The sequence below is a fragment of the Gracilinanus agilis genome, chromosome 1 (assembly GCF_016433145.1).
Source record: "Gracilinanus agilis isolate LMUSP501 chromosome 1, AgileGrace, whole genome shotgun sequence".
Taxonomy (NCBI): Eukaryota; Metazoa; Chordata; class Mammalia; order Didelphimorphia; family Didelphidae; genus Gracilinanus; species Gracilinanus agilis.
In genome coordinates, this window is record NC_058130.1 from 793,867,979 (window position 1) to 793,884,553 (window position 16,575).

General features: G+C 38.0%; 1 protein-coding gene across 1 annotated transcript in view; it reads right to left on the minus strand.

The window, feature by feature from the left end:
- Positions 1-1,229: 1,229 nt before the first annotated feature.
- Positions 1,230-16,575, minus strand: part of LOC123230516 (zinc finger protein 883-like) — a 30,908-nt gene continuing 15,562 nt past the window's right edge. Inside the window, exons 3-6 of the mRNA XM_044656654.1 lie at positions 13,878-14,004; positions 3,884-3,979; positions 2,909-3,039; positions 1,230-2,395 (exon numbers count right to left, since the gene is read on the minus strand). Coding sequence (XP_044512589.1) covers positions 1,271-2,395; positions 2,909-3,039; positions 3,884-3,979; positions 13,878-14,004 — 1,479 coding nt within the window. The 3' untranslated portion in view covers positions 1,230-1,270. The remainder of the gene's footprint in view (positions 2,396-2,908; positions 3,040-3,883; positions 3,980-13,877; positions 14,005-16,575) is intronic.

The following is a 16,575-nucleotide window of genomic DNA, read 5'->3' on the forward strand; positions in this document are numbered from 1 at the left end:
GAACTTCAAAATATTTCCAATACTTTAATTAAAATGTAGACACAACTTCCTTTAAGTTTATTTTAAAAGGCAACAAAGCTGGACTTTGGTGTTAGGATTAAATAAATCAATGCAAGGCAATAAGTTTTAAAATGATGGATTACAGAATTGTTGTACCAAATTAATTTTATGTATTTACTGATTATTTTACTTTATTTATTAATTTTGTTTAATTTTGTTTTATTTAATTTTCTTTAATTTTATAAATTTTTATTTTCTTTAATTATGTTTAATTTAATTTTTTATTTTACCTATTTATTTTTTAATTGTCTGCATTTTTACTATTAGCCAGTAGGTGGCGGTGCACTGGCTTGTGGGATCCTAAGCAAGGGAGCAGGGTCCAGGACTAGGGACTGTGCTGGGGAGAAAAGCCCATTCTAGGGATGTCAGGGTGGCGGGCAAGCAGTGGCCTCGTGGCTGCCCCTTGTGTCTTGAGACCTCAGAAGAGGGGGAAAAGAGGAGAGAGAACTAGAAGTTACTTTCCTGGTTGCTCCATTTAACTTACTATTCTGTCTCTTCCATTAGGGCCCCCTAGCCATGCTCACAGTAAAGTCCAGCCAGCAATAAAACCAGAAGAGAAGAAAGCAAAATCTGTTCTTGCCTCAGTTTATCTAATTTTTTCTCTTCCCATTAACTTTCACACATCAAGCCTCAGGAGCCAACTGTGGATTCCTATTTCGCCTGGGCCTCTCAGAGGGGATAGTGCAAGGGACGTCCGCTGTGAAACCTATCTCCTGATTTCTTGACTCTATGGCTGCCTTTTTCTTGCTGCCATTTTATTCTCATGGCCCAATCCACTCCATGATTTCCTTCACACAATTATAGTCTAACTACTTAATCCATTTAATTTTTAAAAGGGAAGGTTTTGGCAACATTAGAAAAGGGTGAATTGAAGGTGTATATTTATGTACATATAAAAGGCTGCTGGGGAAGGGGATTTCTCAACTCTTCATAAGAAGAGATTAATATCTACATTCTGAAGGGCACCAAACTTTCACTATTTTTCTATTGGAAGTTGCCAGTCAAAGATTACTAATACTAATTAATGTATGCTGGAGAATAAAGCATGGTTTTATCCTATACAATAAATTTTATCTCCAGTGTGGCTTTTCTCATGTTTAGCAAAAGATTCCTTCCATGTAAAAAGTTTCCACATTATTTACATTCATAAGGTTTCTCTCCAGTGTGGATGCTCTGATGTGCAACAAGATGGCACTTCTCTGAAAAAGTTTCAACAGTTCTTACATTCATAAGGCTTCTCTCCAGTGTGGATTCTCTGATGTTTAACAAGAGAGTCCCTACGTGTAAAAGCTTTTCCACAGTGTTTACATTCATAAGGTTTCTCTCCAGTGTGGATACTCTGATGTGCAGCAAGAGACCCCTTCCATGTAAAAGCCTTTCCACAGTTTTTACATTCATAAGGTTTCTCTCCAGTGTGGATGCTCTGATGTACAGCAAGAGACCCCTTCCATGTGAAAGCCTTTCCACAGTGTTTACATTCATAAGGTTTCTCTCCAGTGTGGATTCTCTGATGTGCAACAAGATAGCTCATCCGTATGAAAACCTTTCCACACTGTTTACATTCATAAGGTTTCTCTCCAGTGTGGATCATTTGATGTTTAGCAAGAGAGTCCTTACGTGTAAAAGCCTTTCCACACTGTTTACATTCATAAGGTTTCTCTCCACTGTGGATGCTCTGATGTACAGCAAGAGAGACCTTCCATGTGAAAGCCTTTCCACAGTGTTTACATTCATAAGGTTTCTCTCCTGTGTGGATGCTTTGATGTCTGGCAAGATTGCTCCTCACTGTGAAGGTTTTCCCACACTGTTTACATTCATAAGGTTTCTCTCCAGTGTGGATTCTCTGATGTGCAGCAAGATGGCCCTTCTGTGTGAAAGCCTTTCCACACTGTTTACATTCATAAGGTTTATCTCTAGTGTGGATGTTCTGATGTGTAGTGAGATGGCTCCTCCGTATGAAAGTCTTTCCACACTGTTTACATTCATAAGGCTTCCCTCCAGTGTGGATTTTCTGATGCTTAGCAAGATGACCCCTCTCTGAAAAAGCCTTTCCACAGTGTTTACATTCATAAGGTTTCTCTCCACTGTGGATTCTCTGATGTTTCGCAAGAGAGACCTTCCATGTGAAAGCTTTTCCACAGTGTTTACATTCATAAGGTTTCTCTCCAGTGTGGATTCTCTGATGTCTGGCAAGATTGGTCCTCACTGTGAAAGCCTTTCCACACTGTTTACATTCATAAGGTTTCTCTCCAGTGTGGATTCTCTGATGTGCAACAAGATAGCTCCTCCGTATGAAAGTTTTTCCACACTGTTTACATTCATAAGGTTTCTCTCCAGTGTGGATGCTCTGATGTGCAGCAAGATGGCATCTCTCTGAAAAAGCCTTTTCACACTGTTTACATTTATAAGGTTTCCCTCCAGGATGAATTCTCTGATGTTTATCAAGAGGAATCTTCCACATAAAAGCCTTTCCATAGAGTTTACATTCATAAGGTTTCTCTCTAGCATGGATTATCTGATAGGCAGCAAGCTCAGAGTTCTGATCGAAAGGTCTCCCACTTTTATCACTCACTGAAACCATCTTGACACACTTACTTTTTGGATGTCTAATGAGGTCTGAACTCCAGACAAAGGCCATTCTTCCGACATTACCTTGATACATTGGTATTTCAGGTTTTTCAGGTGACTGAACAAGTTCTACTTCTTCAGGAAAGCATTTCCTATATTCGCTATCCTTACAACAGTCATTTTCTGAGGTCAATTTCATATGCTGAGTTAGGACTGAATATTGGCTAAATTTCTCTTCAGTTTCATCAATTTCACAGTCATTCTTTGGATTTTTATTTACCTTGATAGTAGAGTCACCAATTTCTCTCAAAATGAAGTCATGGGGACCCTCATTCATGCATCTTTGGGGGTCAGATCCTTCCACAAAAAGGCTCAGCTCAGTAGACATCTCCTTCGCTTCAAAATCTACCACTAAAGAAAACAAGTAATGAGATAAACACATAAGGGAGGAAGATACACACAGAGAAATATAGACTATTTCCTTTTATGACAGAAAGTAAACTGATTTTTATTCTATTTCCCCAGACAAAAAAGAGTTTTCAAACTGAAACAAGCAGAACTATGCTTTGGATAGACCATTTGGCCATATCTGCAAGATAGATGATTTTAGAAAGACTTTCACATACAATCACAATGAAACCTCACAAAGGACATGTAACTCTGATAGGTCCAATATTGTCATCATAATTTATACATTGAATAAAGAATGAAGGAATGACCTGACCAACTTTCTTGCAACTAGACTATAACTTAAACCCTGTGCTAGAGCATGCTTGCTCTGAAGTAATGGACAGTCTTTCTCCATTGCCCTTTCTGTCTTTTCTAAAAAGTCATTTGTGCATTATTTTTATAATTTTGTGAATCATAGGTAAGTTTCCAGATAATCTGTTCTCATCATTCTGGATGCACTATCACATGGTCATTCTTGGTAAACTTTGTATTCTAAAAAGAAAAATAACTTCACTCTTTAACACTCATGCAGTAATTTTCAAAATGGAATAGAAGTTTTCTTTTCTCTACAGATGCAAAGATTGTATGTTATTAAGTGCAGACATATTAAATATCCATCTTATTTTACAATCTACCATAAATTATGTCTCATGCTCTTTACTGAGTTTAACATCCATTTCTCAAGAAATGAACAGCATGATTCAGCATTGGTCTGCAGGTACCAAAGTCTAGCACCCCCTTCACCACAATAGATAAAAGTCTTTTGGGATATCAGTACTTATATATGTGCTTTCAACTCACTCACCTGGACTGGAGCTCCTGGGATCTTTTTGCTCTTCCAGACATAGTGCTTTCCCTTGTTGAAAACAGGAGATAAAATTTTCTCTAGGAACTGGAAGCCCTGGGCATAAGAAAGGAGGAAGAGATCAGGAGTGAAAAATAAAAAATATGGTCCTCTTAAAGGAAAGGGGATAAGCAAGTAAAACCTATAGAATGGTTTCTGTTGTATTCACTGCTGGGACATTTGTAGGAGAGAAGAGATCATGGAAATCATTTGCAATATGAAAATTCCATCTTTACCTCTGTAATATGAGGAGAGGCACAATCCACAAGCTTCATTATTTGGAAATTAAAGGCAGCTGGTAGTGAAGGAATAAAAGATCGACACTTCAAGAGAGAAAAGCAAATTTAACCCAGCCTCAAAGAGATGGTACATAAGAGCCCCTGGGCAAGTTATTTCACCTCAGTTGGCCTCAACTATGAAGACAATAAGACTATCAAACTCATAGGGATGTTGTGAAATAAATGATAATTTATTTACGGGAATTATATACTCATATAAAGGAAAAAGAAATGCTTATTCCCTTCCTTTCCATTCCTATCATCTGGTCTGGGATTTGAGGGAAGAATGAAGGAGGAATAAGGAAACTTAGGAGACTAAGCAGAATGAGGGACTGTAAGTTATAGTTTTATACTTTTTTAAAAATTTTATTCCCACATTGTTATGGAAATAAGAATACACTTACCTTACTCTCTCTCTGTCTACTTGTGTACATCAAATATGTTTCTTGTAAAAAAAATCTCATAGGAGTCGTGTTTTTAATGCACTCTACTATCTACTTCCATTTTATGGGTGAGTTCATCTCTTTTACTATTGCAGTTATAATGATAATCTCTGTATTGCCCTTCATCTTGTTTTCTTCTTTTAATCCTACACTTTCTCCTTTCACTGTCTGTCCACACAGTTCCCCTTTAATCATTCCCCCCATTTACCTCTCTTATATTATTCCCCTCCATACCACCACCCTTCTTATTCCTTTCCTACTTCTCCATAGGGCCTCTTAATCACTTCCCCTATTCCTCCTCCCTTATATTATTCCCCTCCCTACACCACTTCTTTTTCTCCTTTTATAGCTCTATAAAGTAAGATAAGATTCTATACCCCAATAAGTCTGTTTGTTATTCCCCATGAGAATGTCCTGTTTTTCATCCCTTGATTTTTTTTTGCATATCTTCCTGAACAGTTTAGTACCAAAGTATACTTTGTCTAAGTATACTACTTCTAACTACTATGATAAAAAGAGCAATTTTAAGAGTTAACAAATATCATCTTTCCACTAGGCATATAAACAATTTGACCTTCTTGAATCTTGTAAATTTTCTCTTTCTTATTTACCTTTTTATACTTCTCTTGAATTTGGTATTGGGACATCAACTTTTCTGTTTTGCTCTGCTCTTTCCATCAGGAATGCTTGAACATCCCCTTTGTTATTAAATCATGATTTCTCTCCCTGAAAGAATATAATGAGTCTTGATGGGTGAATGACTCATGGTTGTAAACCCCTTTTTATTGCATTCCAGAGTATCATTTGGAGCATTTAGATCCTTACATGTAGAAGTTCCCAAATGCTGTGTAATCACCACTGGGTGTCCATGATATTTGAAATGTTTCTTTCTGGCTTAGTGCAGTACTTTCTCCTTCACATAGGATATCTTCAATCTAGATATAATATTCCTGGAAGTTGTCATTTGGGGATTTATTGCAGGTGATTTGTGGATTCTTTCAATTTCTCTTTTAACCTATGATTCAAAGAATATCAAGGCAGTTTTCTTTGTTAATTTCTTTTAATATGATATCTAGGCTTCTTTTTATATAGTCTAATACATCTTAGATCGTCTTTCCTAGGCCTATTTTCCAGATCCATTGCTTTTCAGTCAGATATTTCATATTTTCTTCTCTTTTTAAAATTCTTCTGATTTTGTTTCATTGTTTCTTGATATCTCATTTAGTCATTAGCTTCTATATGCCCCATTCTAATTTTCAAAGAATGATTTTCTTTCATGACCTTTTAATCCTCCTTTTCCATTTGTTCCATTTTCCTTTTCCTGACACTCTTTTCTTAATTGGATTTTTGTGCTTTTTTGGCACTTGACCAATTTTGCTTTCTCAGGTCAAGTTTCTTTTTTGCATTCTTTTCATTTCCTTTCCCCATTTTCCTTCCACTTCTCTCATTTGATTTTTGAATTCCTTTTTGAACTCTTCCAGCATCTGAGACCAATTTCCATTATTATTTGAAGTTTTGTATGTGGAGTCTTTTGTATCACAATCCCCACCTCAGTCTGAGCCTTGTTCTTCTTTGCCTCCTTAGATTTGTTCTAGGGGTAGATGTTTCTTTTGCTGTTTGCTCATTTTCCCAGACTTTTTTTTCCTACTTTGCCTTCTATTTCTATTTTCAGGTAGAGGGGGCATTCTAAGTTTCAGTTTAAGCTTCGGTTTTTCCTTGCTGCTCCCCTCAGCTGCAGGTCTGGTTTTCTGCAAGTTTCATTTCTTCCAAGGTGGTACCATGACCTGTGGGCTGAGCCCTCTGAAAGCTGCTGATTTAGTCACCTCTAGAGACTGCTGATGGTTTGCAGCAGGGGTTGGCAATGTATGGCTCTTTCTGCAGGAGCCATAAAGTCAATTTTTTTTCAGGCACTGTCACAGGAGCGCGCACTGTGAGCACTGTACGGCTCTCACGAAATTACATTTTTAAAAATGTGGCGTTTATGGCTCTCATGGCCAAAAAGGTTGCAGACCCCTGGTTTGCAGGGTTCAGAGAACTGTGAGCTACTTAGCTCTGGGGCTACAGGCTTTACCACAGGCTTGAACTGGCCAAGTGACTTTGGGGCCTCACTATAGCCTTGTGCCAGGCCTTTGTATTTCTAGATTTGGATGTAGGAAGTGCTAATAATGTAGACTTAAGAAGGTTCCCAGTTTCGAATTTGGCTTGTGCCCAGTTTCAGAACCTAGAGCAGTAGTTGGGGATGGATTGTCTACACTCCTCTGATTGGCCCCTAAGTTGTTGGACCCCTAGATAAGGGAATACAGTACAATGAATAGGCTTAAGTGCATTGAATAAGCCTGAGTGAGTCACCTAGGTATGAACCTAGGACAGTTTGTCCTGGAAATTCTAGGTTTTGTATATCATATCCCTGGAGACCCTAATGGAAAAGATGCCATCTTGAGTTTGTGTTCATGTATCTTATATGTTGCCAGGTAAACATGCTTATAACCATGTGGATGGGTATGTTTTTGATAAAAAATATGATTGGATGCTAAATATAGTAAAAACTCAGTTTCCTTTAAGAATCATGCCTTCCCACAATAAAATTGCCATGTGTTACTACATGTTGTAAGAATTAAAATTGGGATTTCGTGACTAAATAAGAGAGTTATAAAGTAATATTGTGGTTACTGTGCTTGTGGTCTTTGGGGTTGTGAACTGGAAAGTGACTTGTGAGCTCCCTTAACTAATGGTTAAGTGAAGTACTTTAGGTTCTTGATTTGATTAGCTAAAAATAGACAAGGGGAGAGTTCATCGTAGCTTCACAATTCCCACCTCTCCTCATGATTCTTTGGGAGATTAGTCTCCCAAATGAATCATTTAACATAACTAGCTTATATCTAGCTAAAAGTGCTTATATCTAGCTAAATATTGCACTTTCTAAAAACTACAATAGTTAGAGTTAAGAGGGAAATAGAAGAGAGAGCAAAACCAATGTTTGCTAGGCACAATGACAAAAAGCCAACTGGGGCTGTCCCCTTTGGCATAAGAGTTTACATTCAGAATAAATTATATGTTCAACCCCCTTCAGTTCAGTTCATTATATCCCAAAGTTCATTCTGGATCTTTTGATGCAGATCTTTTTATGGCACTTTCTTCAAAAAGTTCATTTTCTTGATTTCGGGAGTTAACAAGCTTCCTTTCCTGAAATTTCTCTCAAAAAATTTTAAATCTTGGATTTTATGAAAATTATACAATAAAGAGGGTGCTGACCAACACCTGGATCAACTCAGGATATGTGGTTGAGTTATGGGCCTATGATTCATTTATGAAAAGAAAACCAAAAATATTAAAAAAAAAAACCTCAAAGTAGAAGAAAAAATTAAATTTTGAGAGAGGAAAAAAATCTCAAAATCTATGTATATAAAATGAGTAAAAAATAATAAATCCATAACAGGTCCTTGCATTAGGGCCCAATTAAAGTGATTTCTGTTCCACAAGTCTGTAGGACAAATACAATAATATAGCACTTATCCAATTGGCAGCCAAGACTACAGAAATTTGCCATACTATAAAGAGAGAAAAGAAAGTAGATTTTGATGTAAAAGGGAAATAGGTCATTCCTGGTCCAATTTTACCTTCACTCTCACAGATAGGGGTGCCAAAATGGCAGCCAAACTAAGGTACTTATCGGGAATGTGGCATGGGGAAGACCTGCATCTGACATATGTCAAACAGGTGCTACCTCAAACAATCCTCTGTCTTGGCACAGATCTCATTATTCCTACAAGGATTGTTGGTCTCTTTGACCTTCTGTTTCTTGGCACTGTACAATGGCTCTTTTGTGATCCCTTCTGGAATCAGACACAATTATTAATCAAAGCCCCACAGTATTTATCAATCAATGGAAGGTTTTCATGGTCTAAAGCTTTTGGGGTATGCATTGATATTAGAGCTCATGGATATTTTAAAGTTATCCTTCAAATCCAAAACATTAATACCGATTACATGTACTTCAAGTGAAAGAAATAAGAAAGGGGGGAAAATAAAATATTCTCTTGAAAATAAAAAGTAAAGCAATAACTTAAAAAATTTTCAGGAATTCAATGTGTCAGCCAAACCAGTGTTCACTTGAATATGGACTTTTATCTACAATGTATGTGACAGGATACAGTCAATCAGTCAAGAGAAGGTACTTGTTTTAGGTGTGAGTAATGAATCCAAGAATCCTTTTCTCCAATTTTGATAAGCTGTTGCAGTGGTTATCAATACTTGAAAAGGACCCTCCCAGGCTGAGTTGTTTCAGTGAATTGGAAGTTCTTTATGTACACCTTGTCTCCTGGGTTCAGGTCATGAAGTGAGAAGTCTATAGGTCCTGCTTGCAGCTCCGGATTCATGGAATTTTTGCAATTTGATCTGCAAGTCCTGTATATAGGAAGCAAAAGAAGTGCCCCCCCCCCCAATAATGATGTGTATGCAGAAGAAAAAGGTTTAGCCTGTATAGGGGAATGTCCAAAAAACATTCCAAATGGTGAGATGTATAGGTCTCCCCTGGCCCTGCTTCAAGGACAAAATAGAGCTAGAGGTAGAACTTCAGGTCATTTTTTAAGTGAGTCTGGGTTGTCTAAAGGAGTATCCAAGAAATCATTTCAAGTCTTTTTAGCCATGGACACTAGAGATTCACAACTGTGCAATGATTCTCCTGAAACTGGTAAATCTGGAAGCAAGGTGGCAGGGTTAAGAGTTGTACAGAGTTTTAAAGTAATATTTTCATTACCTAATAAGGTTATCTCGTACCTTGTGAGTCTTTGATCAGAAAATGCCTTAGTTCTATGCCTTAGCAACAATGCTTCAACTTCATGTGGATATATTATTGTTAGTGGGCATCCCAATACTAAACCAGCAGCTTCAGTTACTAATAAAGCTGTGGCAGCTATGCTTTTAAGCATTGTGATGCTCCTGAAGCTACTGGGTCTAGTTAGGATGAATAGTAAGTAACTGGATGTTGAACAGGTCCTAAAGTTTTGAGTTAAAACACCTGAAGCTACCCCTCTTTGTGTATATATAAAGTAAATGGCTTGTTGTAATCTGGGATGCCTAGAGCAGAGGCAGACAAGATAGCATGTTTTAATTTTGAAAGAGCTGACATTTACTCCACCTCTAATCTAAGTGGTTTAGGGACTGAATGTTTTGCTAGAGCTATAAGGGGTTTAGTGATTTCCTCATAGCAAGGGATCCACTGTCTACAAATCCCTGTTGCTCCTAAAATTGCCTTCAACTGTTTTTTAGTGGAGAGGATGCTCAATTTTTGAATATCTTCAATGCGCTTAAAGAAAATGGAGTGGGCACCAGCGGTTAAAATGAACCCTAAACATTCCACTTTGTGGAGACACCACTGAACCTTTGCCTTTGGGACCTTGTGGCCTCTCTTATGTAGTTCTTTTTTTTCCAGATTTAAATATTTTATTCTTTTAGAAAAATTTTCCATAGTTACATGATTCCTGTTTTTACTTTCCCCTTCACCCTTCCCTTCAACCCCCCCCCCCATATCCAATGTGCATTTCCACTGGTTTTAAGATGTGTGATGAGTCAAGACTTATTTACATATTATTGATAGTTGCATTGGTGTGGTCATTTAGTGTCTACATCCCCAACCATGTCCACATCAATCCATGTGTTCAAGCGGTTGTTTTACTTCTGTGTTTCCACTCATGCAGTTCTTCCTCTGAATGTGGGTAGCGTTCCTTTCCATAAATCCCTCAGAATTGTCCTGGGTCATTGCATTGCTGCCAGTACAGAAGTCCATTACATTCGATTTTACCACAGTGTATCAGTCTCTGTGTACAATATTCTTTTGGCTCTCCTCATCAATTCCTGGAGGTCGTTCTGGTTCACACGGAATTCCTCCAGTTTATTATTCCTTTGAGCACAATAGTATTCCATCACCAACATATAACACAATTTGTTCAGCTCTTCCCCAATTGAAGGGCATACCCTCGTTTTCCAGTTTTTTTACCACCACAAAGAGTGCGGCTATAAATATCATGTAGTTCTAAAAGAAGATGTTTGCAAATCATCTACATACTGTATCAAACAGCTATTATGAAATTTAATATTTTTCTAAATCCTGATTTAGAATTTGCAAGAACAATATAGGACTGTCCACAAACCCTTGTGGTAACTGGGACGATGTCCACTGAGGACCTTTCCAGGTGAAGGAAAATATATTACTGGAATTTTCATGAACTGGTATTGAAAAGGATGCTAAGCACAGATCTACTACAGCAAAATTTGTGGCTGTGCTAGGAATAGAGGAGGTAATTGTGGCTGGGCTTGGAACCAAAGGATGTCTCTTTATGACATGATTATTTACAGCCCTTAAATCTTGTACAAATCTATAGACAGATTTTCTCTCTGTGCCTAATTTTGGCTTTTTTACAGGTAGAATGGGTGTGTTATATTTGGATTTGCATGGAATTATTATTCCTTGCTCAATTAGTGAATTTATTACTGGGGTAATTCCCTCAATTGCCTCTTTCAATAGAGGATACTGAGGAATAGAAGGAAGTAGGCCACCTTTTGTTTTAATTTGTACAGGAACAGCTAATTTAAGTAAGTCTACATTGGAAGAAGATGTGGCCCTCAGATGCACAGGTATATCAGCTAGTATTTCAAAGGTGGGAGGCTCCTTCACCTCCTGTCTGAAAGAAGTACATGGAGCAAATTTAAGGATTCCTCAGGCAATTCTAGCATCATAGCACCATCTTGAGAGCATGTTATTATGGCTCTAACTTTACATAAAAGGTCTCTTCCTAACTAATTTATAGGGGAACCAGGCATTAAAAAAAAGAATGTTGCACTGATAGGGGTCCATAGATACCATTCAAGGGGAAAGCTTTGGGACCTTTAGAAATGTTCCTGATATGCCTAGTGCATTTAGAGAACCAATTGAGCTGCATTCAGAATCTGGTTTACTCTCCAAACCTGATCTGGAAGCTCCAGTGTCTAAGAGGCAATCATAATATATATTCTCAACTTTCAGGGTCATGTGAGGTTTATTACTATGAGGGGTGAGGGGAGGAATTAGACTAGGATAACTGGTGTTAACATATCAGGGTCTGGGAAATCAAAGGTTTCACTCTGATTCCAGAGTCCTTTCCTCCCTCTCACACCTTCAAAAATCCTTGGCCATTGCTCTGGGGCTCCCCATGTTGAGGAGGATTTCCACTCTAGTACAGTGGACAAGCCTCATTTTGGATATATTGTTGTAAGTTGCCTCATTTGGGTTGTTATTTCTATAATTGTTTCTATTATGATTATGATTACTTCTAAAATAATTGTCATTTCTGAAATTACCATTATTCCTAAAATTTATGTTACTGAATACCTGATTCTAGTTTCTGCAGTTTAACATTAAGTGTTTCTCCACATAAATAACACATTGGTGTTTGATTTGAGGATTCTTGTAAAAGGGACTACGGCCACTAGTCGATTTTCTTTTTCTTTTTCAATTTCCTCCTTTAAAATTTTAACTTATTTTCTTAATGCCTCTATTAAGTCACAGGTATCTTCATCTTTCTTTTCATGACCATAAAAGACATAAACTGCTACACTTCTCAATTCTACCAGGTCCATATTGGCCCAATTTGGGCAGTAGGTTTTAAAATAATCTTTGACTGCTTTAGAACAGTTTTCTACAAAATGTCTTGTTATCTGCCTGATAACCCTTTCTCTGGAAAGATCCAGGTCTATGTATCTACCTCCCAGCTCAATAAGTCTATCCATAAACTGGGAGGAATTTTCCTCATTTTTTTGCTTTAAATTTTCTAACTTTGTCCATATACCAAGCCTATCAGAACAAGCTCTCATTGCTATTAGTAATTCCTCTCTAGCCTGGAACTGTGTGATTGAGTGTAGGTTTTTCTTCTCTGTTTCTGCTCCCACAGTTCTTTCTCTGGATGTAAATACCTTCATTCTCATAAGTCCCTCAGAATTGTCCTGGATCATTGCATTGCTGCTAGTAGAAAAGTCCATTACGTTCCATTGTGCCACAGTGTATCAGTCTCTGTGTACAACATTTTCCTGGTTCTGCTACTTTCCCTCTGCATCAATTCCTGGAAGTCATTCCAGTTCCCATGGAATTCCTCCAGTTCATTATTCCTTTCAGCATAATAGTATTCCATCACCAATTTGTTCAGCCATTCCCCAACTGATGAACACCCCTCAGTTTCCAATTTTTTGCCACCACAAAGACAGCAACTATAAATATTTTGTACACCTATTTTTCCTTATTATCTCTTTGGGGTAAAAAGACAGCAATGGTATAAATGGATCTTGGCCACCCTTCCTATGATCCTCACAGCCTCCTTACCCCAATGAAGACGTTGCAGGTCCCTTGTAGAACCCCAGATATAAGCAGGGTAGGACCCTGGATAACAGCTGGCCAACCCCCTGTTCGTATCACTGCTCTGTGTGCAACTTTACTTCCAGTTCCCTACTTATCCCTCAAAATACACTCTTTCTGCCTAACTTTCAAGTTGCTTTTTTCAGGAGAGCCACCTCACTCTTACCCATGTTCCTTCTGTGACTCTAGTCCAGCAATTGGCAAACTGCATCCCCATATTTGTCCTATGGCTACAGCCTTCAGGCCAGATGTGGAGGCACAGTTTGTCCATTGCTGCTCTAGTTATTTAAAAGCATATTTTAAGGTTGCTTTGACATTCTACAGGCAGGTCCAGCTTTTGCTTCTGCTATGCAACCTTCTTGGCTCAACCTGTCCCATGACTTAACATTATTATTAAGAATATCCTTTCAAAAGACCAGAACAAGTTCAAAAGGGAGAGGGTTGCCTTGGCAGGTAGAGGGCTCCCTTCAATACCCATCTTCAAGGAAAAGCTATTTGTGTAAAAAAAAAAGGGTATTTGCCCACAAAATTCAGGTCTAATTAGGGGTGGCCTAGATGACTTCTGAGATTAGTTTCAGGAATAACACTAACACTAGTTTAAATTTTCACTTGAAGCTATCCAAAACAGAGGAGAAACAATTTTAGGCATAAGAAAGGAAAAGTCCCAGCTTCCCATCACATAATTCAAATACTTTTTTAATGAAAAGTAGGTACAAGGAGATCCATGGGCAGAGATCAGCACTTTTGCTTTTTTAATCACTGACAAAGTTTCAAAATCCTGCATATCTGGTTTAGAATAAAGACACACCCTTAATGACAGATTTAGAGTTAACACAGGAAATTGTCCTTACCCACAGAGAGTAGATTCTGCACATTCTCCAGCATGACCTCCAAGTACAGCACTTTCTGAGAATGGTCCAATAGGCACCACTCTTCCAGACTGAAGTCCACAGCCACATCCTTAAATGCCATTGACCCCTAAAACAGCAAAAATCACAAGATTTAGAGCTCAGAATTCATATGGTACAGCCCTCATCCACTGTCTGGAGGAAACTGAAGCTCACAAGGGAATTTACCCAAATTCCCAAACTTCAAAGGTGTCAGAGTCAGCACTGCAGAGCAGTCATTAGAGCCCAGTGGAATACTGACAAGAGCGAGAATCATGTTGTAAAGAGTAAAACCTAGAGAAAGGCATTACTTTGAAATGCTTTTCCCTGAGAATCAAGGAGGTAGGAAGTGCTCTCTGAGTGAAGTGTGAGATTCTGTGGAGGAGGAGAGACGGTGATCTGAAATCCTCCTCATCACAAGAGTCAAAGTTGATTTGGTAAGAATATTTTTTGAAGAGTTTCTAAGAAGGTAGCATGTACTGTGTATTCTAGGGGGAAAATATTACCAGTGATCAATGAGGAGAAAACAAAGAAAAAGGAATTCTCTACTTAATTTCCTAAAAGGCTAAAACACTCTCATTTTTTAATTAATTTTTTTATTTTTAGAAAAATTTTCCATGGTTACATGATTCATGTTTTTACTTTCCCCTTGACTCCCTCAAACTTCCCTCTCCCCCATAGCTAACTCACATTTCCACTGTTTTAACATGTGTCATCAATCAAGACTTCTTTACATATTATTGACAGTTGCATTAGTGTGGTCCTTTCCAGTCTACATCTCCAATCATGTCCTCATCAACCCCAGTGTTCAAGCAATTGCTTTTCTTCTGTGTTTCCTCTCCTATAGTTCTTCCTCTAAATGTGGGTAGCATCTTTTCCTTAAGTCCCTCAGAACTGTTCTGGGTCATTTCATTGCTGCTAATACAGAAGTCCATTACATTCAACTTTACCACAGTGTATCAGTAGAAATTTGGAGTCCATACTAAAAGAAATTATTCAGCAAAAATGCCCTGAAGTTATACAACAAGAGGGCAATATAGACATTGAAAGGATCCATAGATCACCCTCTACACTAGACCCTGAAAAGACAACCCCCAAGAATATAATTGCCAAATTCAAGTGCTTCCAAGTAAAAGAAAAAAAATTTTACAAGAAGCCAGAAAGAGACAATTCAGATATCAAGGAGCACCAATTAGGATCACACAGGATCTGGCAGCCTCCACACAAAAAGACCGCAAGGCTTGGAATATGATATTTAAAAAGGCAAGAGAACTGGGTTTACAACCAAGGATCACGTACCCATCAAAAATGACTATATACTCCCAGGGGAAAGTTTGGGCATTCAACAAGATAGAAGATTTCCAAGTATTTGCACAGAAAAGACCAGGACTAAATGGAAAATTTGATATACCACCACAAAAACCAAGAGAAACATGAAAAGGTACATAAGAAACAGTGGGGTGAGAAAGACAACTCTTTATTTTTAAATTTGCCTCTTTAAGGGCTTCAATAAGATCTAATTATTTGTATTCCTATGTGGAGAAATGTTATGTATAATTCTCTATAGTGAACTCTGTTCACCATTATAGTATTCACTATTATAGTAATTCGAAGAATTATTCACAGGGAAAGGTTGGAGTACTAAATGCTCTAAGATGATACAGGGGTAGGTGGGAAAGAGGGGGGTGAATAGTAGATGGCACCAAGAGAAACCTGAATGAATAAGAAAAACAGGATATTCTATTACACATAAAGAGGGCATGGGAAGAGGAGGGGACAAATACTATTATAAGAAGGAGAGAAAGAGAGCATTAACAGGTAATATTTAAACCTTACTCTGAGTATAATCAACCCAGAGAGGGAAGAGTAACTATATTATCCATTGGGATAAAAAACTCTATCTAACCCTACTGAGAAAGTCAGAAGGGATAAACCAAGGAGAGCAGGGGAGTGGGGAGGTCAAAAAAGGGAAGGGAGAAGAAGGGGGAGGGAATTCATTAGGCCTTTAAAAATAAAAAGAGGGGAATAACAAGGGAGGGGGTAGAAAGGGAAGCTAATCAAGGAAGGGGATAAGGGATACCGGCTCAAAGCAAACCACTGGTTTAAAAGAAAATAGTGTAAGAAGAAGGGGTGGGACTAGGGGAGGATACAAAAATGTCAGTGAATGCACAACTGATAATTATAACTCTGAATGTGAATGGGATGAACTTGCTCATAAAACGGAAGCAAATAGCAGAGTGGATTAGAAACCAAAATCCTACCATATGTTGTCTACAAGAAACACATATGAGGCGGATGGACATACACAGATTTAAGGTAAAGGGCTGGAGCAAAGTATTTTGGGCTTCAAATGAGAAAAATAAGGCAGGAGTGGCGATCATGATTTCTGACAAAGCCAAAGTAAAAATAGATATGATTAAAAAAGACAGGGAAGGTTATTACATCCTCATAAAAGGCAGTATAGACAATGAGGAAACAACAGTGCTCAATATGTATGCACCAAATGGTATAGCATCCAAATTCCCAAAGGAGAAACTGGCAGAGCTCAAGAAGGAAATAGATAGTAAAACCATACTAGTGGGGGATCTAAATATTCCTCTTTCAGATCTAGATAAACCAAACCAAAAAATAAATAAGAAAGAGATAAGAGAGGTGAATGAAG